This window comes from Scardinius erythrophthalmus (assembly GCF_964197995.2).
Source record: "Scardinius erythrophthalmus genome assembly, chromosome: 20".
NCBI lineage: Eukaryota > Metazoa > Chordata > Actinopteri > Cypriniformes > Leuciscidae > Scardinius > Scardinius erythrophthalmus.
The window spans coordinates 4,960,907-4,983,832 of record NC_138240.1 but is presented as its reverse complement, the minus strand read 5'-3'; the positions used below and the strand labels follow the sequence as shown (position 1 = coordinate 4,983,832).

The 22,926-nt window shown below is 37.5% G+C and overlaps 2 protein-coding genes across 3 annotated transcripts in view; one reads left to right on the top strand and one right to left on the bottom strand.

Moving 5' to 3' along the window:
- Positions 1-22,926, top strand: part of LOC308681284 (myoD family inhibitor) — a 40,559-nt gene that overhangs the window by 13,511 nt on the left and 4,122 nt on the right. Inside the window, exon 7 of one of the 2 annotated variants that reach the window (XR_014029013.1) lies at positions 13,752-13,997. The gene's annotated coding sequence lies outside the window, so the exon portion shown is untranslated. Of the gene's footprint in view, positions 1-13,729; positions 13,998-22,926 lie in introns of both variants that reach the window. The other variant, XR_014029014.1, reaches the window with a different exon arrangement.
- Positions 308-21,609, bottom strand: tfe3a (transcription factor binding to IGHM enhancer 3a). Its single transcript, XM_081350032.1, has 10 exons — positions 20,433-21,609; positions 15,651-15,764; positions 13,746-13,974; positions 13,410-13,634; positions 9,351-9,446; positions 7,646-7,763; positions 5,395-5,451; positions 4,990-5,065; positions 4,585-4,732; positions 308-3,637 (listed from the first exon to the last, which is right to left on the bottom strand). The coding sequence occupies exons 1-10, from the start codon at positions 20,567-20,569 to the stop codon at positions 3,212-3,214; spliced, it is 1,626 nt and encodes a 541-aa protein (XP_081206158.1). The 5' UTR covers positions 20,570-21,609; the 3' UTR covers positions 308-3,211.

The window sequence follows — 22,926 nt, the reverse complement described above, 5'->3', positions numbered from 1 at the left end:
AATTACAAAATAAAAATCTGCAAGTTCTTTGAATTTCTTGACTTAACAGTGTTGATGTAACTGATTGCGCTTTTTTTTGTGCAAACTTATTCAGAATTACAGTGTAATTGAATCCTAACAGGACAAGATGTATTACTGTATTGCAGTAATGAAAATCTGATGAGATTCATTAATGATATTCACAAAAAACTGTGTTTTTCACACTTTTGATGTGGAATGAAAAATGACCTGGTCATTTACTAAAAAGTCAGAAAGTTAAAAAAAAAAGAAAAAGAAAGAAACCAAATAACACTCATACAAACACATAGCTGTTTTACAACTTTATTTATAATTTTTTTCCTAAAAAGTAAAAAAAAAAAAAAAAAAAAAAAATCTATATATTCAAGAGTACAAAAAGAAATCTGCACAACTGTTGCTTGTTTCAAAGTTGTTAGGAAAATACAGGGAATAAACATCCACAAGCACTGTGGAAATATTGAAATACATAACAGACGACTAACACATTCCCTTTGCTCAAGTCTGACTGGACAGTGGATGTTATCAAGAACATAATCAAGAGATGAATGTAAACGCTGCCTAATAGTCCTCCGCAGTATAGAGGGAACTTGAAGGTCTTCTAATGAATGTTTAGACGAAGCTCTCGACACGGCACCGACCACAGAACCGATGGCAGGATTGAGGAAATTTCAGCAGACAGAACTGCACGACAACCTCCAAAAACACAAATCCCATCGCTGGGCATCCAACATGGAGGCTTCAAAGAAATAAAGTACTTGATGATTTAGCCAGAAACAGAACAGATAATTCCCTATAGGACTGAATGCTGTGGTGGACACTGGATCATCACACTCACACCGCAGAGATCCTCAAGTTAACTCTTTCATTACACTGATCTGTTCATCTACAGATACAAGAAAATCTCGTTCCCTCTTTGCCAGCAAGTTTCTAAAACAATAATATCGTGATAATAAAATCACTGGATATCAATGTCTAATTTGTGTCATTTTAAATAGCAGTGAAAATACATTTTATGTCATCTTAAATGCATGATTTATAGATGTGGTAAAATAAAACTCTTCCGAATGTACATTAGTCATTGTGCTAAATCAGCACATAATATATAGATATTATATAAATGTATATATAGATGAGCTGTAATGTTGCATAACTACAAGAAGTTGCTATTACTAACATACATATTCAGATCCGTCTATTCACAACAGGGTAAAAAAAAAAAACAAATGCCAAAATAAAAAAAATAAAACAATGTTATCGTTCAGGTGTGATATGAAACACTTTCCTGTTTTCAACATGGTCACCTAGAAGTATCACGCCAACTCATACATCACTGTACACATTCATAAACCCAGTTTTCTTCAGATTTCCATCACTTTCGGCTTCAAAACGGTGTCTTTTAATCAGGATGTGACCGTTAATGCCTATTAGCACGTATGAAAAGCATCAACAGCAGAACGAGACTCGGAATAAATAAAAACAGAACTTCTGAAAGTCATCATGATCCTAATAAGGGATGTAAAGAGCGCAGTAATGAATGTCAAACTCATGATAATGACAGGTTTGATGATGCATTAATGTGATTGGTGGCTCTCTGGCAGAGAACAACAGTAATATTCAGAGCCGGAAGGTCTTTGAATGTCAAAGGAAACGCGACGGTCATCGGCTCACACAACCCTCTGCCACTTCACTATGAAAGTACTTGCATAGACAATCTGACATCAACACATGACCAGTCTCGGTCGGATCAAATCAACATCATAGAAGCCGAGACGCAACGCTGAACAATGGCGCAGATACTGTAGGTATGACATAAACTCAATTTAAATGTTTCGTCATGTGTTTACTGTATGCATCAGTGAGGTGATCCGTGTAAATCAAACATGCATGAAACAATCAACACCAGTTTCACATCAGAACACAAACGTCCCAGCAGGAAATGAAAGAAGAGCTGAACGGGATGTTGTTTTCCTGAGGACATTAAAAGCACGTTTAGGAGCTGGTTTACTGCCTTTATCAAATGCACAGCGTACAGATACACACTCTAAACTTTAAAAAAGGGAAATAAAACACAACTGTCCCTTTTATGTTTGATGAGCTACATATACGACAAACACTGACATGCAGTGAGCTCCAAAAGTCTGAGATATTTCATACAACATTTTAAATGACTGTTAAAAAGTTTGGGGTCGGTAAACATTTGTAATGTTTATTTACTTACAGTTAAAACAGTAAAACAATTTAAGATAACTGTTTTCTATATTTTAAAACATAATTTATAATTCCTGAATTCTCAGCATCATTCAATTTTCATCAGAAATCATTCTAATATGATGATTTGAGGCTCAGGAAACATTTCTGATTATTATCAGTCATTATTATTATTATTATCTTGGAAACGTTTTTGCTGCCTAATATTTTTGTGGAATCCGTTAAAAGTGATATTTGATGGAGAAATATTTTGTAACACTATAAATTAATTAACTGCCACTTTTGCCAATTTAATGCATCCTTGCTGAATAAAAGTCTTAATTTCTTAAAAAAAGAAAAACTTTTGAACAGTAGTGTATATTAGCATGATAATTTAAGTTAAAAGTTAAACTGATAACATCTTAGTATTTGGTTTGTCTCTTTTCACTTTAATGACAGCAGCTGACAAATACAGAATCTAAAATATGTTTACTCCATTTATGATTCAAAATCCTGCGTATTGCATATTTCAAAGTTTAAAGTCTCAGACTTTTGGAGCCCACTAGTTGGGAGAGGTCTGAACCTAAAAAATAATCATATATTTTACTATTCAGGCATGTTTTTTTTCCCCAACATGTCTAATAAATTCATGTGGTTTGTTTCCATGAGTTAATATTAGAGTGCTACTTTTCATCCAACTGCATATTAAAAACACAAAATAGATGTTTAGGACTAAATCTACTCTATGTACATATATTCTTCTAAATATTTATCAGAGGTCCAGATAATAAATGAGGCTCTACACACCAGGGTCTGCTCCCGAAGTCTTTCCATACTTGTGTCACCTCTAGAAAAAAGTCTTGAGAATCTCAAACTCTGTTTACGAGACTTCTACTGTACAGCGATTAATAAAGACCTCGGATTACACTGCCCTCTACTGGCCGACAATGGAGCGTGCAAGCAGGATTTGCAACTTAAAGCAAAACTATCGTCCCAATTGAAGCCATCACAAGTCTTCTTCCATGCTGAAGCTACTTCTACGACTGCTGGTTTTGGACGCTCCCGGGGAGACTGAGGAAAGCAGGGGATCCGCGCCCCCTACAGGCGACAGAGCGCCGCTGTCATCCATCAAAATATCCCCTAACCCCATTTCCGCCATCAGGGATGGACTAAACACGGAGGCAGAGGGGTCATCTAACTCGCCGAAGCTGAGTGTCCCGAGGTCCAGAGGGCTGGTGACCACCCCGCCCACTGAGGAGGTAGAAGATGGCGGAGACAAGAAAGAAGAGGGCGTGGCCTGGTTGAGGGACAGAAGGGTCTTGGAGAGGTCATGGCTGGGGATGTGATTCAGAGTTAAAGTCTGCGGCTGGAGCATTGAGTCAGAGATCTGAGATGAAGACATGCCGTGGAGACGAGCCTGCATTTCCAGCTCCTGTCGATCACACAGGCACAGTCATTAAACATGCATGTTCAATCACAACTGAAGGAACATTCGTATTAAAGTGACAGGGCGGCCTGAAGACATTAGGTTTTAATAAGAATGTTGATTTTTGCAGAGAGTTGAACAAAGGTCAGTGTTATGCAAATGAGCGATGGTGTGATGCGGCGACTACCAGTGGGAATGCAAAGTTATCTGCTGCCTGATACACAAGGATACAGCGGTTTTGCACAAACTGCTACTACTAGAAACTGACAGAAGAGACTCGCTGAGCTTTAAATCCATTTTAGTTTTTCTTTTTACCATTTTTTTGACAGTTAAGGTCTGTTCACACCAAGGACGATAACTATAAAGATAACGATAAAGATATAGTTCTAAAAATCTTTCTCAACATTAAAGAATAGCAGTTAGAATCACGTTCATAATTATTTTATGAAATAATATACAATAAGGAGTTTAATGATATCAATCAATCAATAAATCAGAAGGAATTTTCTATGCAGTTTATTTTGCATTTACACATGTAAAAAAATACATTTTCTGTTCAGTTTATTGCTTTTTTTAAATATTAAAAATGTTTTTTTTTGTTAATTAAAAATTAAGCTGAAATCAAATAAAATATAAATATTAGATGGAAAAAAATAACCATAAAAACTTCACAGATAATTAAAATTTGCTTTGACAACTAACTGAAATAAACATTTAAGTTGAAGTTTATTTTTATTTGACTTTTAGTTTTAGTAAAGCTAAATATATATATATATATATATATATTTAACAAAATAATTAAAATGACAAAAGCACAATAAATTACTAATATAAACTAAAAATAAAAAAAATAAAAAATATTTACAAAAACTATAATAGTATATAAAATAACTCTGTGGAATGAATTTACATATGGCAAAAGAGTTTGTGTGTAAATCTGTGCTGCAGAATACCTGAATGCGCAGCAGCAGACTGCGGTTGGCGTGTTCAAGTTTCTTCTGTCTCATCTCCATCTCTTTGGCTCTCTGCTGCTCCTTCTGTAGCTTGCGGATGTAGTCGACCGACGCCTTTAGGATAGTGCCCTTGTTCCAGCGCATCTCCCTGTTGAGAAAACACATGCAGATACTCTAACAGAAGCTTGCACCGAATTAAATCATCTAAAAATACTCTACATAAGACAGAAACAACTATGACTAAAAACATTTAGGACAAAAAAAATGTAAACAAATTAAATATACATTAATGGTCTTAGAATTTCAATTCAATTTAAATGATCTTTCTAACTGAATACATTCAGCAGTGCAAATTATTACTGTTGAAAACCAGAGAGAAGTGAGAATGAGAGCAGTGATACTGACGGGTCAGAGGACTTCGGAATGAGACCTCCAAGTTCCTTAATGCGGTCATTAATGTTGAATCTTCTTCTTCTCTCAACTACAAAACACACACACACACACACACACACACACACACACACACACACACACACACACACACACACACACACACACACACACACACACACACACACACACACACACACACACACACACACACACACACACACACACACACACACACACACATTAAATGGATGGGAACAACTAGACAGACAAGTTGTTTCAGATAAACAGAAATGTAATTTACTTCCTTATACACTACCAATGACGGTTAATCTTCAGGTTTTTATGTGCAGATAGTAATGACATATCTTAGAGATAAAAACAAACTGCAGGTCAAATCTTCAAGAAATCAAAACTCACTCTGGTTATGGTTGTCTTTTTTCTGCCTCTCCTTCATAACAGCTTTTGCCTCTGCATCTATAAAACAAATAACATGGCAATTTATATTACATTTTAAAGGGGAAGTGTGCAATTTCTTTGTCACTAGCAGCACCAGACAGAACTGCTACACAAATGTCATTGTTCAAACTAATAGATGGTCCCATCCAAAAATCTACGGTGTCGGGCTTGATGAGATGTGGGACTTTTTGTGGGAATCAACCAACAAATAACTCATTTATAGTGGTTTCTGATAGTAAACTGAGATACAAGGAAGTATTTCACTGCACTTTTAAGGTTTTATGTTAGCTAAATAGGCTACGTTCACACTGTCAGTTTGGGGGATTGACAACCACATTTACTTACAGATGTGAGTCTCAAAATGTCTTGTTTACACAGTAACTTACAGTAGCATCTCCAATACTGTCTGTATGAACGAGCAATGGGAGTCAAGCCAGTTGTTCAGACTGGAGTCAGTTGTTCAGACTGGAGTCAGATGTTCAGGCTGGAGTCAATTGTTCAGAATGGAGTCAGTTGACTAGAGTCAGTTGTTAAGACTGGAGTCAGTTGACTAGAGTCAGTTGTTCAGACTGGAGTCAGTTGTTAAGACTGGAGTCAGTTGTTCAGAATGGAGTCAGTTGTTAAGACTGGAGTCAGTTGTTCAGACTGGAGTCAGTTGACTAGAGTCAGTTGTTAAGACTTGAGTCAGTTGTTCAGACTGGAGTCAGTTGTTCAGACTGAAGTCAGTTGTTCAGACTGGAGTCAGTTGTTCAGAATGGAGTCAGTTGACTAGAGTCAGTTGTTAAGACTGGAGTCAGTTGACTAGAGTCAGTTGTTCAGACTGGAGTCAGTTGTTAAGACTGGAGTCAGTTGTTCAGAATGGAGTCAGTTGTTAAGACTGGAGTCAGTTGTTCAGACTGGAGTCAGTTGACTAGAGTCAGTTGTTAAGACTGGAGTCAGTTGTTCAGACTGGAGTCAGTTGTTCAGACTGGAGTCAGTTGTTCAGACTGGAGTCAGTTGTTCAGACTGGAGTTAGTTGTTCAGAATGGAGTCAGTTGACTAGAGTCAGTTGTTAAGACTGGAGTCAGTTGTTAAGACTGGAGTCAGTTGTTCAGACTGGAGTCAGTTGTTCAGACTGGAGTCAGTTGTTCAGACTGGAGTCAGTTGTTCAGACTGGAGTCAGTTGTTCAGACTGGAGTCAGTTGTTCAGACTGGAGTCAATTGTTCAGACTGGAGTCAATTGTTCAGAATGGAGTCAGTTGTTCAGACTGGAGTCAGTTGTTCAGACTGGAGTCAGTTGTTAAGACTGGAGTCAGTTGTAAAGACTGGAGTCAGTTGTAAAGACTGGAGTCAGTTGTTCAGACTGGAGTCAGTTGACTAGAGTCAGTTGTTCAGACTGGAGTCAGTTGTTCAGACTGGAGTCAGTTGTTCAGACTGGAGTCAGTTGTTCAGACTGGAGTCAGTTGTTCAGACTGGAGCCAGTTGTTCAGACTGGAGCCAGTTGTTCAGACTGGAGTCAGTTGTTCAGACTGGAGTCAGTTGTTCAGACTGGAGTCAGTTGTTCAGACTGGAGTCAGTTGTTCAGACTGGAGTCAGTTGTTCAGACTGGAGTCAGTTGTTCAGACTGGAGTCAGTTGTTCAGACCGTTTTTCTAGAGAATGCGGTTGTGAGTCCCGAAAATGTACAGGTGTGACGTGTGAGTTTGGTTATAGAATGTGGTTGTCACTCCAGTAAACAACTGAACTGTGTGTAAATGTAAACATATTATTAAGGACTCAAATACAAGACAACCATATTCTGCTGCTGTGTAAACATGGCCTAAGATTCACAAACCATATCTGCCCTCCCATCTTTCCAAAAGTCTAATAAAACACTGCTAATTTATTACAACTGCTACTAAAACACAAGTTTTACTTCTATAATTCTCTTTTTATTGCATGCTGGCCAGTGACTGATGGGTATTTACACTAACTACTTAGTCATAAGTTCTGCAAAAGCACAAATATCCACTGATACAATAATGAATCATATGCAGAGATGATTATATTTTTGTGTGCGCATGAACAGATCTTAACTGGAAACTGCAGTGAAATTGGGAACTGGCAAATGTGGTGTGTAACTCTGCTGATACAGTCAGACTGTCGACTGGTGGGTGAAGGATCAGTGCCAGAGAAATGAGGAAGAAGCAGCAGTGAGATAAAGAGATGGAAGGCCAAAGACAAGAGATACAGACCGGTAAACTCTCTCTTGACGTTGTGCAGGTCTGCAGGGCAGGAGTTGCTGACGGTGATGGTGGGCGCCGCCATGCCCTGACTGCTGTACACATCCAGGAGATTTCCTGAGATTGGCAGCTGTTGAAAACCAACCACAACGCATTAAATCAGGGCCCCGCCCACGGCATTATCTAGTGAGAGGCCCCCTCATCACACATGGTGCAGCGTATGGATAACCTTCATTCAGTTCACCACAAAAATGAACCTTCATATCTGAAGGGCGACATCTTTTAAAATGGCCAAACGGTTCCTGTGTGCATGTGTATTTGTAAAGTGAAACAAACTGGAAAAGGCAAGGACAATTATATTAATAAATATAAATTAATTTGGAGGTCAAAACATAAAATTTCATAAACCTTCCTCAGTCAGTGCTTACTAAAACTTTTGAGAACATAAAACACAACACATCTAAGCATAATTCCATACTAGATGTGACAATTTAAAAAAAAAAAAAAAAAAAAGGTTTCACAAATGAAGTTTGCTCTGCTTGCATTTCATCACCGAGCTTCAATGAACCCATAGCTGCATTGAGAGTGAAGTCAGACATTTTTTGAATTATTAAACCAGTTACATAAGATCCATAAATATGTTTGAAGTTTGAAACATGAGGGTTTAACAGAAAACACATTTCCTTCATCTTTAAAAACCGAGCTAGCCTGAAAGGTGGCTTTTGATTTGTAAAACCGATGAGGTGACAACTGTGCAAAAATCAATTATGTAAAATCCATCAAAACTTTGAGGCATATCTTGCCCAACACACGCTCAAATAAACCCATCAGGTTGTTCCCAACATGCTAAGATTATTTAAACTGTCATAAAACATGCCATCCTGTCTCTAAAGCAACTAAAACACAAACCTACCATCTTCACACAGCATTTACACAGATAGTGACAAGACAGGCAATGAGGCAGAGAGATAAAATGTGCTAAAATTACCTCAATCTGGCCCTTTTTCTTTTCATTCTCCGGCAGTAAAACCAGAATCCTCATGTTCTCTTATACACTCGCAAAGTGCTTCCTCTTTCTGTGTGTCTCTCCGTAAAAAGGGACGTTTAGAAATGGGGAAATATCTTTTGGAGTATTAAAAAGGCCACAGAAATCAGCTCGTTCACACACACAAGTTGAATGGCCGGTGTTTCTGCATGTGTGTGCGCGCGGCAGCTCTCTGTCACTCCTCCGCGGCGTGCCAACCCCACCCATTGTGAGCCATGTGTCAGAAGTTTATATTTGCTCCCAGTGTTTCAAGCCCACATTCAACCCAAACATCCCGAATGCAAACACTTACTGACAATACAGAAGCCCATGAGCCTAAGTTAACCTTTAATCATAACTTGTTACACAAGCGCCTCTACCTGAACTCCTCCCAGACTCAACTGGAAATTACTGATTTGAAAACTGAAATTGTATTTCCAAAGCAATGGCATGTCAGAGCAGGATTTTCTTGGAGACAAATTTGCTTCAATTCATTCATGGGAACTATGACTAATGGCTGTTTCCTCATCATCAGTGAATTATCCACAAAAAAAACAAAAAAACGTTATGCATGTAAGATCTGTTACAAAATGTGAGGCAAAACAAGTTTAACAAACTTTACCTAATCAGTTCTTATGAAATGAATGTGTTGCTCAATTGATCCTCAATAGAACTAAGGATGTTTCTACATACCGTGTTGGGAAGCTGCAAACCCGATTCGATCAGAGTCATAAATTCATCGTTTAAACTCGATTCCAGGCTGATGATGTCATCAATGACGTCTTCTATCTGTGCATATCGAAAAGAGAGGAAAAAACAGCTTAGCAGGACTTGTAGATGCAAATGTTTTTGAGTCCTTCTAGCACAAAAGTATGCTTTAAAGTGTGACTTCCATGCTGAGTCATGAGGCAGAAGGAAGTCTAAATAACACACTACACAGCAGTTTCCAGAGTGACACACCGGCCACATGGAGATGAGAAATACAGACATCCCATTTAAAGTCTGATAAAAATCTCCAACCTTAGCGAGCTTGTATTTCATCGTAGGGTTTTCCAGCCAGTGGTTTTGATTGAGAAGGAGAAATACAGGACTGAAAGGCTTTAATAGCCAAGCCCACACCAAGTGCAAAGTGTGCAGGGGTCATTGAGCGTTGAGTGTGATATTTACCAGCACAATGTGGTACCAAAAGCAAAGTGCCCGAGAGAGTCTGGCCGACTTCACGCAGACTTGACAAAGCGCACTATTGTATTTAGTAAATGCGAGGCAAATTCTTCAAAAGACTCTTTCCGAGTCTCAGAGCCAAACACTTAATTAGTTGTCTAGCATACTCTAAACGGCTTAAGACTTGAGATTATTAGGACAATAATTACTGGTTAGTGCAGTTTTGTAAGCATGTGAAATTCACAGACTATGACTAGCAAAATAAGCAGCCTAAAGTACAAGCTGGTCGGAGAATAAAACCTTATCCTATCAATGCAGCATTGTTTGATAACACAACACTAAACTCTGACTTCTCACACACAAGCTATATCATATACAGAATATGAAAGTGAACGGTTGATGTGCATATATCTTACTACCACAGATCTGGGTCAGATTTGAGATACTGTGTGTAAAATCCTAGTGAAAGTTATCTGGCCAAATGGTCTGTCTGAATACTCAACTCTGATTGGCTGGAAGGTGTGCAATAAAAGCGCTTAATGCACAGGTATTTCCCCAAGTAAGTTTAATCACGCTCTATATGAATGCGCTGTTTTCATTGAAACACACATACGCATACATCACTCGCACACAGAGAGCAGAGACCGAACTGCGCACACACAGAAACACTCAGGGGCACAGACACTTGTTATCAACTGTGACTTTTTTTTAATAAAAGTCTACATTTTATTTCTCAGCAATGAGGGGGTTACATCGCTATTTTGAAGTAATTAAACTCACAGCTTCATTGTTAATAGAGAGAGATGCTGAACAGACGCAGGTACGCATATCTCATATCTCTCTCTCTTTCTGTCTGTCTCTTTTTCTCTGGTAAATATTGCGCTTTAAACATCAATAACAGCTTTAAGTTGTCAATGCTGGCACCTGATCATGGTATAAGCAGAATAATCCATGGCTAGCTGTGCTTTAAACGATTTGAATGCACTTTGCGGAGGCAACCTTACCTTCCGCTTCTTGTCTTAAAATCATTTAATGCAGAGCTAACCGTGGAATATCCCATATATATATATATATATATATATATATATATATATATATATATATATATATATATATATATATATATATATACACTCACCTAAAGGATTATTAGGAACACCTGTTCAATTTCTCATTAATGCAATTATCTAATCAACCAATCACATAGCAGTTGCTTCAATGCATTTAGGGGTGTGGTCCTGGTCAAGACAATCTCCTGAACTCCAAACTGAATGTCAGAATTGGAAAGAAAGGTGATTCAAGCAATTTTGAGCGTGGCATGGTTGTTGGTGCCAGACGAGCCGGTCTGAGTATTTCACAATCTGCTCAGTTACTGGGATTTTCACGCACAACCATTTCTAGGGTTTACAAAGAATGGTGTGAAAAGGGAAAAACATCCAGTATGCGGCAGTCCTGTGGGCGAAAATGCCTTGTTGATGCTAGAGGTCAGAGGAGAATGGGCCGACTGATTCAAGCTGATAGAAGAGCAACTTTGACTGAAATAACCACTCGTTACAACCGAGGTATGCAGCAAAGCATTTGTGAAGCCACAACACGCACAACCTTGAGGCGGATGTGCTACAACAGCAGAAGACCCCACCGGGTACCACTCATCTCCACTACAAATAGGAAAAAGAGGCTACAATTTGCACGAGCTCACCAAAATTGGACAGTTGAAGACTGGAAAAATGTTGCCTGGTCTGATGAGTCTCGATTTCTGTTGAGACATTCAGATGGTAGAGTCAGAATTTGGCGTAAACAGAATGAGAACATGGATCCATCATGCCTTGTTACCACTGTGCAGGCTGGTGGTGGTGGTGTAATGGTGTGGGGGATGTTTTCTTGGCACACTTTAGGCCCCTTAGTGCCAATTGGGCATTGTTTAAATGCCACGGCCTACCTGAGCATTGTTTCTGACCATGTCCATCCCTTTATGACCACCATGTACCCATCCTCTGATGGCTACTTCCAGCAGGATAATGCACCATGTTACAAAGCTCGAATCATTTCAAATTGGTTTCTTGAACATGACAATGAGTTCACTGTACTAAAATGGCCCCCACAGTCAACAGATCTCAACCCAATAGAGCATCTTTGGGATGTGGTGGAACGGGAGCTTCGTGCCCTGGATGTGCATCCCACAAATCTCCATCAACTGCAAGATGCTATCCTATCAATATGGGCCAACATTTCTAAAGAATGCTTTTAGCACCTTGTTGAATCAATGCCACGTAGATTTAAGGCAGTTCTGAAGGCGAAAGGGGGTCAAACACAGTATTAGTATGGTGTTCCTAATAATCCTTTAGATGAGTGTATATATATATATATATATATATATATATATATATATATAGGAAATTTTATTTTAGTCTCTTTGGATAATCATGTCTGCCAAATGCATAATTGTCTTTGTTTGTGCGACAGTTGTTTTTTTAAGCAATCAAAAATTTATTGAAAATTATTTTTTCCAAGCAGACAATAAAACAGACAAGTACACCTAGGCTTACATTGAAGAATGGACCATAGCCATATCAAGAATATAACAGAGACTTTGTGAATCAGTATAAAACCACACAGAACACCCTAGCAACCGCATAGAAACACCCTGAAAAAACTCACAACAACACCTTAGCAACCGCATAGTAACACCCTGGCAACCACCCACAACAGCCTAGAATCAAGCCAGGAACAAGTAACACTAAAATCTAGTTACTGTGTAGTGAGCGTAAAGATTATTTTGTAATCGTGCATGTGAAAGTAGGCCACAGAACAGAGCATTACGTTATGCTGTCAGTGATTGTGTAAATGGGTCATCCTTTGTTATGGCATTGGCTCAAGGACTCTTATCTTTACAATAACCTAACTGTCATTATTTAGAACTGTTAAACTTACATCATTTGGAGATTAAAAATCATTGAAAGAAGTCTCTTATTCTCACCAAGGATGCATTTACTTGATCAATGTACAGTAAAAAAAAAAAAAAAAAAAAAAAAAAAATTATATATATATATATATATATATATATATATATATATATATATATATATATATATATATATATATATATATATATATAATAATGATAATAATAATAAATATATATATATATATATATATATATATATATATATATATATATATATATATATATATATATAGTGAAATATGATTACAATTAAATATTACTTTTCTATTAGAATATACTTTAAATTGTCATTTATTCCTGTGATGTAAAGCTGAATTTTCAGCATCATTACTCCAGTCTTCAGTGTCACATGATCCTTCAGAAATCATTCTGATATGCTGATTTGCTGCTCAAGAAACATTTCTTACTATTATCAATGATGAAAACAGTTGTGCTGCTCCATATTTTTGTGCATTTATTTGAAACTGAAATCTTTTATAAATGTCTTTACTGTCACTTTTGATCAATTTAATGCATCCTTGCTAAATAGTAGTATTAATTTATTTTTTAAAAATTCACTAAATCCACCACATTATTGGCAATATACATTCTATAACAGAAAGATCTGATCTGGGTTCAGTTTGTACCTCTTCTTTGTTCGATCCAAGGCTGAGCACAGCCAGTGGGCTGCTGGGAGTGCTACTGGCAGCAGGGGCCAACTCAGGGGCGGAGGCAGGCTGGGGCGAAGGAGATGTTGCCAGCGTCTGATTGGCTATTTTATTGCCAAGGGTGTGAGAGAGGTATTGCTTCACTTGCTGCCTCTGAGCTTGTTGGATGTGGTACTTTGTCGGGTTTTCCAAGTGAGTTTGAACCTGGGATTCAAACACAGGACAACTTTAGTTCCCCCTAATGAGTTTAACCATATTTAAACATCCAAATCATCATATTTGATGTTGATTTTTTATAGATTTCTCATGTGATACCTTCAGCACTTCCACGGGCACCTGGGCCGGGGTGGCAGGCATGGTGGAGGCGACGGAGATGGCAGGGGTGGCGTCAGTAAGGCGCTGTACAGCGCTGGACGCCTGTTTCTGGGCCTCTCGTCTCTCCTGGTCCTGAGCCTGCTGTCGCATCAGCTCTTGCCTCATCAACACGCGTGACGTCATCACTGAGCCGGCTGGGGTCACGGGGTCAGCAGAGGGCAGAGAGCCACTACGGGGGCAGACGATGAGAAGGTAAATAAGCTTAGAGTACCACGCTACACCCCCGTGCTGTAATCATATTACCACATGCTATTTTTGAAACACAGGGCTGAAAGTTCACCGCTAAGATAGAGATCAATTTAAGACAGACGGCATGAGAACAGCAACTTAAAACACAAGATGGTCAGAAATAATGATCTCTCGTTCATGAGATCATGAAACTTTATTAGTCATTTGTCAAACAAAACTATTGAATAAAAATAGTTAATTTCTTATATAAAAGGTCTTATTCTGCACGCTACTTTAAAGAAAAATATCAAAATGTAATGACTTTCTGTGCCTGAGGCAAAGCAGGAGAATATAGAAACCAATAAAATGATTGCCTCTTTATGATCTAATTAAATCCTGATGAATATTATCAAATCCTGCTCTACATTATTTCCTGCTCTAGAATACATCACATTGTGGAAGTTAAATGCAGTGCAAATGCTATTTTATGTTGTCAAAAAATTGACATATTTACTTAATAAACATTCCTTGTCTTATTTTCATCAGTGCATGTTATTCCAAAGAAAAAAAAGTTTAAAATAAATAAAATGTTAATAAAGTAAATTTTAAAAAACTTGCTCCGCCTCTGAAACTATCTCAAGAATAACATTTATTGTTTTATCAGACACTTTTATCCAACATAAACTTGCAAATGAGACTAATACAAACAAAATATGTCCTTTGTATCTTAGCGTGTGTTTTGCTCTCCATACGGTTTTGCATTTCCAACAATACGGCCTTCACATTTCTTTCATTTCTTTCACACGGACTCGTTTTAGTGATGAGTCATTGTGGGAAGTCCTAGAGCGAACAGAAAACAAGCAGCCAAGACCATGCTGCCTCAAACACACTGTTTGCTACAAAGACAATCCAAAGATTACCATGTCAGGCAGATCACACTGTCAGATAAGAGCTGAGAGACTGTGGGAGACAGCAGCGTGTGAACTTTGAAACCGTTGTATAATTGATTTATCTTAAAAAACACTTGGTTATGTAATTCTTTGCAGTAAACTAACCATCTGACCCACTATCCTTAAACATATTACTCCATAATCAATATGTTTTTTTTGTAAGGAGACCTGTGGAAAGAGGTATTATGACTGATCACGGTGTTTTGTTTTGTGCTGAATCACTGGGAAGTCCCTGGAAACAGACACCGGGAAGTTCTGTCAACAGAAACCCAACGCCCCGTCTAAACGCCTGCAGGACAGCATGCACTGACCTGCCTCACCCCAGAAAAAACATGCAGTTCTCACACAAATGAGCACAAAAACGCTCTTATCATTTCATATAAAATGAGTGATAAGCAACTGAGTGATATAACGAATGCAGCAAACCACGAATGTACAATATGTCAACAATTCAGAAATGCATTAACTCATTGCAGTCATTGCAGTAAAATCCCACGGGGTAAAGCTGATTATAGTGTAAAAACAAAAACAAGTAACAGGTATGTGGCAAAACGTGATTAAAAAAACTTCTAAACATCTGACTCAGAGTATGCAGGAAGTAAATCAGATATGATTGCGGTTCTCTCATAAGCATGTCTAGCATGCGGGCACAATCTAAATGTTTAGATGACAGTACATATATAAACAGGAAGTATATTTATATAATCGGATCATTCGGCAGACTCACCTTGGGGTGATGGGCTGACTCTTGAGCTCGTAGAAGGTGTCCGAATCGGTGGAGAAAATGCCTTCCACCTCAATATCTGCCACGATCCCAGACTCAGGCAGAAGGGGTTCAACACTGAGAAGGGAAGAACACACCAACGTCACATACCGTCAGCCCACAAACATCTCCCATAATCTGACATGTTGATGCAGAGACTGTGAACAGGAGGGGTTTACTGTAACATCCCGCAATGAATAAAGTCTGTCACTTAAACACTAAACTCCCAATAGATATTTAATACATATATTACATTTAATACATATATCACAAACGTTGATGGATAGAAATACAGTGCTTACACAGAATACAGAGATATACATATATATATATATATATATATATATGTATATATATATATATATATATGTATATATATATATATATATGTATATATATATATATATATATATGTATATATGTATATATATATATATATGTATATATATATATATATATATGTATATATATATATGTATATATGTATATATGTATATATATGTATATATATATATATATATATATATATATATATATATATATATATATATATATATATATATATATATGTATATATATATATATATGTCCCCCTCAGTAGAAATGGCGTTCCGCGGGGCACTGCGATACGACTGAAAAGGAAACTTTCACTTTCACGATTAAAGCGCCAGGGGCTCAAAATGCCCATCTTAGCTAGTATTCATGTAAACACAAAAGGTTATGTCTTATAGTTGGCATGAAATCAAAATGGGCTATTTACCCATTTACTTTGTTAGTGCACATTACTAATCTTGTGGCGAACAATAAATAAAAAAAAAAATATCTTTGTCTTTATCTGGATCTTTATCTGGAAAAAGTACATCCCCTCTAAACTGGCCTTCCATTCACTGAACTTACTATTTTGAAGCTATTTTGAAGATATTTTCTTCTAGAAACAAACTTTATTGCATTATTTTCCTGTTATCTCGGTAAAACTGCTTTGAAACAATCTGTATTGTAAAAAGCGCTATAAGTAAAGGTGACTTGACTTGACTCTGATGACGTCAGTTTGACGGCTTGGGTAGAAGATCCCCTTCAACTGTCAGTCTGCTGCAAGCTTTGACAGTCGCAACTTCTGGTTCATAGTGACTTTAAGTGAACGTAAACAGAAAGAAATCGGATGTTTATCATTATATTGGATCCGTGCGTTAGGTCTTAAAGTGACAGCAGCCTATAAATTCCTGCTGCTGTCTGTGACGTTTATGTTAATCACATAACAAAAGACAGCTTTATCAAAGATAAATCTATATTTAGCATACACAGTGAAGACTACGCAGTGTTATTTTACATTTAAATATAACATTTCTGTACCTGAATACTACCGTTAGACCTTGCTGTATTTGTAACTTTGTTATATTGCATTTATCCATGCTTGTAATTAGTGTATTTGTTATTTTTTTTACTGACTGTTCATTTGTCTTTAATATTTGAACTTTTTGCTGCTCCGATCCGTAACTCAATATATATAATAATGTTATTTATGTATACTACTTGTGTATGAAGGACATGTGTGTGTTAACTATGTATACTACTTGTTTAAGATGGACATAAGTTGCTCATAAAAGGCAGCCTACATAGACAGGATATATTTTGAGCTTTTATGGACAAAATTTAGTGTGCCCACACAGACATTCACATTCATGAGGCATCAATGGCAAATCCCTAATGAGCACAAATGCCCCAAAACTAATCAGCTTCCTGTCAATGCAAGATTTTTGGGGGGTATTGATCCCCAAAAGTATAGGCAGCTCAAAGGTTTGAGAGACATCCACTATCTTACCGGTGAAAAACACATCCACACCTTCACAACACCATCACCTCTGAGCATAAAGTATGAAATACTATCCTCAGAAAGCACTAAACGCGTTTTAGACCGTTCACAGATATCACATACCTAAAGCCTCTTCTGGTTAGCGCAATAATCCAAGTGACGTAATCAGATCAAACGTTATCAAACGCAACCATTCCGGTAAATTCGGTTTGTAAACCGCATCAGCTCATGGTCAGCATCTGAATCCCGGGCTGATACGAGCTGTCACGCTGATTTGCACGATCTAAAGGCGAGATTTACGAGCAGAGCATCGCCGTTTCGCTTGTGTTTTGGTTTCCCAGGTGGCCATGTTTGTGCCACTCCGAGCACGCGAAGCTCCTCTGTCTTCCGGTGAAACTATGGCATTACGAAACCTACTACAATGAAGGCTTAAGCTCATGTAACGTTAGATATTAAAAAGGTTATTCAACATTGCTTGGAGCTGTCAGTCAGAAAACCGAATTAATATTCACTGACCAAGCGATCACTATTCGTTGATTAGCCAGCTGACTACCACACACTCGCACACCCCTTGCCTTTGAGCCAACCGGCTTGGCTGTCTGGAGAAAGTAATTAATATTCATGAGGCAAGCCTTCACTATTCGATGTTTGGCCAGCTGACAAGCGCCCACACGCCCACGCTTTGCCTTTGAGCCAACCAGCTTGGCTGTCTGGGGAAAGTAATTAATATTCATGAGGCAAAATTTATATTTATACACGCTACCCGGCTTCTAGACTCGAGCTTTTCAAGCTGAAACTTTCGCTAAACACACCCATTTAAACAAAAATTACTAGTACAGGAGAAAACTTGCCATATACTTATCTAATCTATGTTTTCGGAGTGTATTAGCTGAGGACTACCCAAATATAAACTACTCCTTTACTAAGAAAAGAGAAATACAAACGCATAAAGTCAATAGTCACCGCCAGAGGGAGTCACTGCATCAATTCTAAATAAAAATCCATTTATTCCCATACTATATTTTCCCTGTTTAAAATTTTAATTATTTTTATTAGCTGACCCTATTAATTTTCTGTATTGTATACTTCCAGTTCTATAAGTGCTGTAATATAAGCTATTGCAATATTGTAATATTGTATACTGTATATATGGAAAGCAACTATTTCTTTAGGTACTGTTGTAATACTTCATTTTACTCTTACTGTACTGAACACAACTACCACCTATCTGATGACGTGACAAAGAATATTGAACTTTGAAAGCACGTTATGCAATGTAAAACATAAAAAATCGTAACTTTTATGGTAATTGGGCAATAGACAGAAAAGGCTGTGGTCATGTCTTTTCTGAGGACAGCAAATGAAAAACACATTCCTTTGGGTACAAAAGGAGCAAAATAGTGTGCGCTCAGCAAGCACGAACTTGAGAGGAAGCAGAGTGAAAACATGGACAGAAAAAAAGAGAAAGGGAAAATGTGTGGGTAGATTTGCTGAGTCATATCCCATGAAATCTGAGGCTCAGGACAGAACTGCTAAGCTAAGCCTCCGGTTAAACGGCTATAGTGGGTAAGAGTAACACAGACAGACATTCCAGAGGAATTATTTTGGCAGGGTGGGAGGGAGGGAGGGAAGGAGGGGGGTTTAAAGGTTGAGGCTGAAATGCCTTTGATGGTTGGGTTGAGGAATTACAGGAGATGGTTCTTTTGATATTCTGAAAGCTCAAATGTACACTTGAATTCTCATGCATGAAAAAATGTTCATGTTCCATAGCTTTCCTGACCGCACCATCTTCCTCCTGCACACAATATTTAGAGACTTGCAATAATATTTGCAATGCTCAACATTGGGTACTATGCATAATAATATTGTAGTTCACCCAAAAAGGAATATTCTGTCATTAATTACTCACCTTCAAGTCATTCCAAACCTGTAAGACTTTCATTCATCTTCGGAACACAAATAAAGATATTTTTAATGAAATCTGAGAGCTTTCTGTCCCTCCATTGACAGCTACGCAACTACCACTTTGACACTTCAAAAAGTTCATAAAGAGATCGTAAAACTAATCCATATGAATCCAGTGGTTTAGTCCAAATTTTCTGAAGAGACACGATCGCTTAATATGATGAACAGATTAAATTTAGGCTGTTATTCACATATAAACATTTATCAACTCACACATCAGTTGTAGAAAACGGAAGCTCAAGCATGTTCGCTTGAAGTGCGAGAACCAATGAGATTCATTCATTCAGGTTTGTTCTCAAGCGTCAAGCAGGTTCGCTTGAGCTTCTGTTTATGTTTGCTGATTTATGTTTATATGTGAATAAAAGCCTAATTTAATCAGTTCATCATATTAAGCAATCGAGTCTCTTTAGAAATTTTGGTCTAAACCGCTCAATTCATATGGATTCGTTTTATTATCTCTTTATGAACTTTTTAAAGAGTCAAAGTGGTAGTTGCGTAGCTGTCAATGGAGGGACAGAAAGCTCTCAGATTTCATTAAAAATATCTTCATTTGTGTTAAGAAGATGAATGAAAGTCTTACAGGTTTGTAACGACATGAAGGTGAGTAATTAATGATTAATTAATGACAGAATATTCATTTTTGGGTGACCTAACTCTAAAATAGTTTATGATAGTTTATGACTAAAAACAGTCAAGTTATGTGCAAAAATAAAGGCAGGACTATGTGCAAAATAAACCTAAAAGCATCCAGGTTCGCTGATTTGCTTATATAGCATCAACATTCAATTGAGTTCATCTTCCTTGTCAAGAGGCTGCATGCACTAGCTAAACAAAGTAGCCTTAAGGTCATATCTGTCCATGATCTAGTAGTCCACGGTCTGCAGGATCCCAAAACAACAATCAGTTAAAACAATCACTTGTTTGAACCAGTCGTTACAACTCCAGAGTTTCTGTGATGCTCGTGCACTAACCTGATGAGATTGACAGATTCGGCTGAGGAGTCCAGAATGACGTAGACGGTCTGAGGACGCTCGTGCTGCTCCTGTTGCCCAGGTAACGCCACTTCCACTCGGCCCTTCTCGGGTCTGACGGACGGCAGGCTGGACATTTTCTCCAGGAGCGCAATGGTATTTACAAACAGCAAAATAAACGAGCTAGGGTAACTGAGCAACTGAGAATGATAATCGCCTGAGCCCAAGTCAACAAACTACATCAAATCAGTTGTTTTCTGAAGAGGTTAAAATAGAGGATTGTCGCACTGTCCGATCGCGAGCGAGATGTTTACTGCACAAATTTTAACTTTCGTCTGTGTCGATGCTTTCTTTATCTGTGTAGACTAGAGCTTGATGAAAATTAAATGTGTCTTGACGGCCAAAGTCCTTAGTTGCTCTATCAGAGTCTGACTGCAGTGTAACGGCGTTATCTTGCTCTCTTCTCCGGGAGTAAAATCTGACTGGAAAACCCCACAGTGACGCTCCATGATCAGCCGAGGGTTGACGGACAGACGAGCGGGCCAATAGCTGTGCAGCAGGGCGGGACTTCACTGACATTAGCCAATAGACGAACGATAGAATACTTGTTTACTTCAAAGTTAGGTTATCCTTTGATATAACATTACAAACTATTTCGTCATCCTTTAGATTATGAACCTTTGTGTCCCTTTGTGGTGTGGTGTTCAAATGAAAAGAATATTAATTTTAAACTAATGCTGACGATTAAATGAATCCGTTGTGATTTCATTGAGCACATAGAATCTTTTTTGCATAAATATGCTAAATGTATTAAGCCTAAATGAAATAATGCATAGGTATGTTTCTGACACATTCCACTTATAGGGTACACTTTTTGAAAGCATTAGAGGCACAAATAATGTGATTTTTTAAGACCTATTGGATATGTTTGATAAACTATTATATAGCTAGTTTAAAGCACAAATGTATCTCCTCTTTAAAATGGTCATTATTTGCCTGTTCATCGATCCTCAGATGTTTTAACCTTTTGTTCTATGGTTTGGATCCCACCCCTATTGAAGGAAAGTGCCTTTTGAACATATAGTAAAATATTAAAATCTACAAACTGTAATCAAACACAGAATTTGAATAAAATAAATGGACGACATTTGTTCTTTTATTACTTTATTTCATAAACATTTTCATGATCTTGCACAGATTTCATTGGGATATTAACATACAATGGTACCCAGTGGCCTGCCACTAATTTAATCAACAATAATAATAATAGTATAACTTGAAATAACAGCAATTCCCATATTATAACGTGTACAATAAACCAGGTTTCATGAGGGAACACAATAGCATGTATACTTGTGCCATATAGTGTGATGGTTTGGCTTATAGGCTTGAAAATAAAACATCAAAGCTCATAATGCAGCCATTTCTTGGTTTTCTGAGAGAGTGTTTCTGAGCAAAGTAACACGGTGTTTACTGTCCTTGAGAAGATCAGCTATAGGGCTATCTGGCAATGTTTTACAAACCCCTCTCTGCTGATTTGTTGCAGACGTGCACAACATGAAGAGGCAGCAAAAAAAAAAAAAAAAAACTAACGGGTCAGGAGGCGCTCATTTCAATTCCTCGGGTTTGGCATGCTGTGATGATGCCAGGTAATCATTAACATTTATGAGCAAAACAATCATCCATGCCTCAACATTTCTCTCTTTAGCTTCCATTGTACATGTCCATATAAAAGAAACCTGCTCGTCCAAAGGCTGGTTTACAATAAATAGGTTTTAAAAGTTTGGCGTGTAACAAAGTACTCCTCCTCATGGCAAAATGGAATTTGGTACTAGATTATAAAAATGAACAAGATTAAAACACTCAAGTCAAAAATCCAGGTGTAGTAACACCATCATCATCAGACTGTGCTATTCATGGAGTCTTTTGGTGTGCAGATTTGGGCATATATAATATATACAATGTAACATTTAATTCTCTGTTCTGCACCACAGAGATGTAATGGTTTCTCCCAAATGATTCTTGCTCAGATTTTGCCACACAGAATAATCCTTCAAGTACCACTGTGTTATTCCTCCATATTAAACACTAGAAACTCTGATTATATAGCCTGTTCATTCATGTACCCAGAATTCCTGATCTTTTCATGTAATTTCTTTAAAAACACAAAGCTGTTCCCTTGATCAAACAATAAAATAGCACCTCTATTTCTGTATATGACACTTAATGTCAGATCTAAGACATGAGATTGTTCTGATAACTTTGCTTAAAAATGCACGATTGTTCAGATATCCTAAAATTGACTACAGTGTATTTCACCTCCATCTTTTTTGAAGAATGTATTAAAACTAATTTTGTGAGATTACATCTGTATTCTATATTATATCCCTTCAAAACTGCAGGAACTAAGAATAGAAATGACTTCAATTAAAAGATCAAAACTTTCTGTAAGTGTGGGACTAAAACATACTTAGAGCAAACAGAACAAATAACT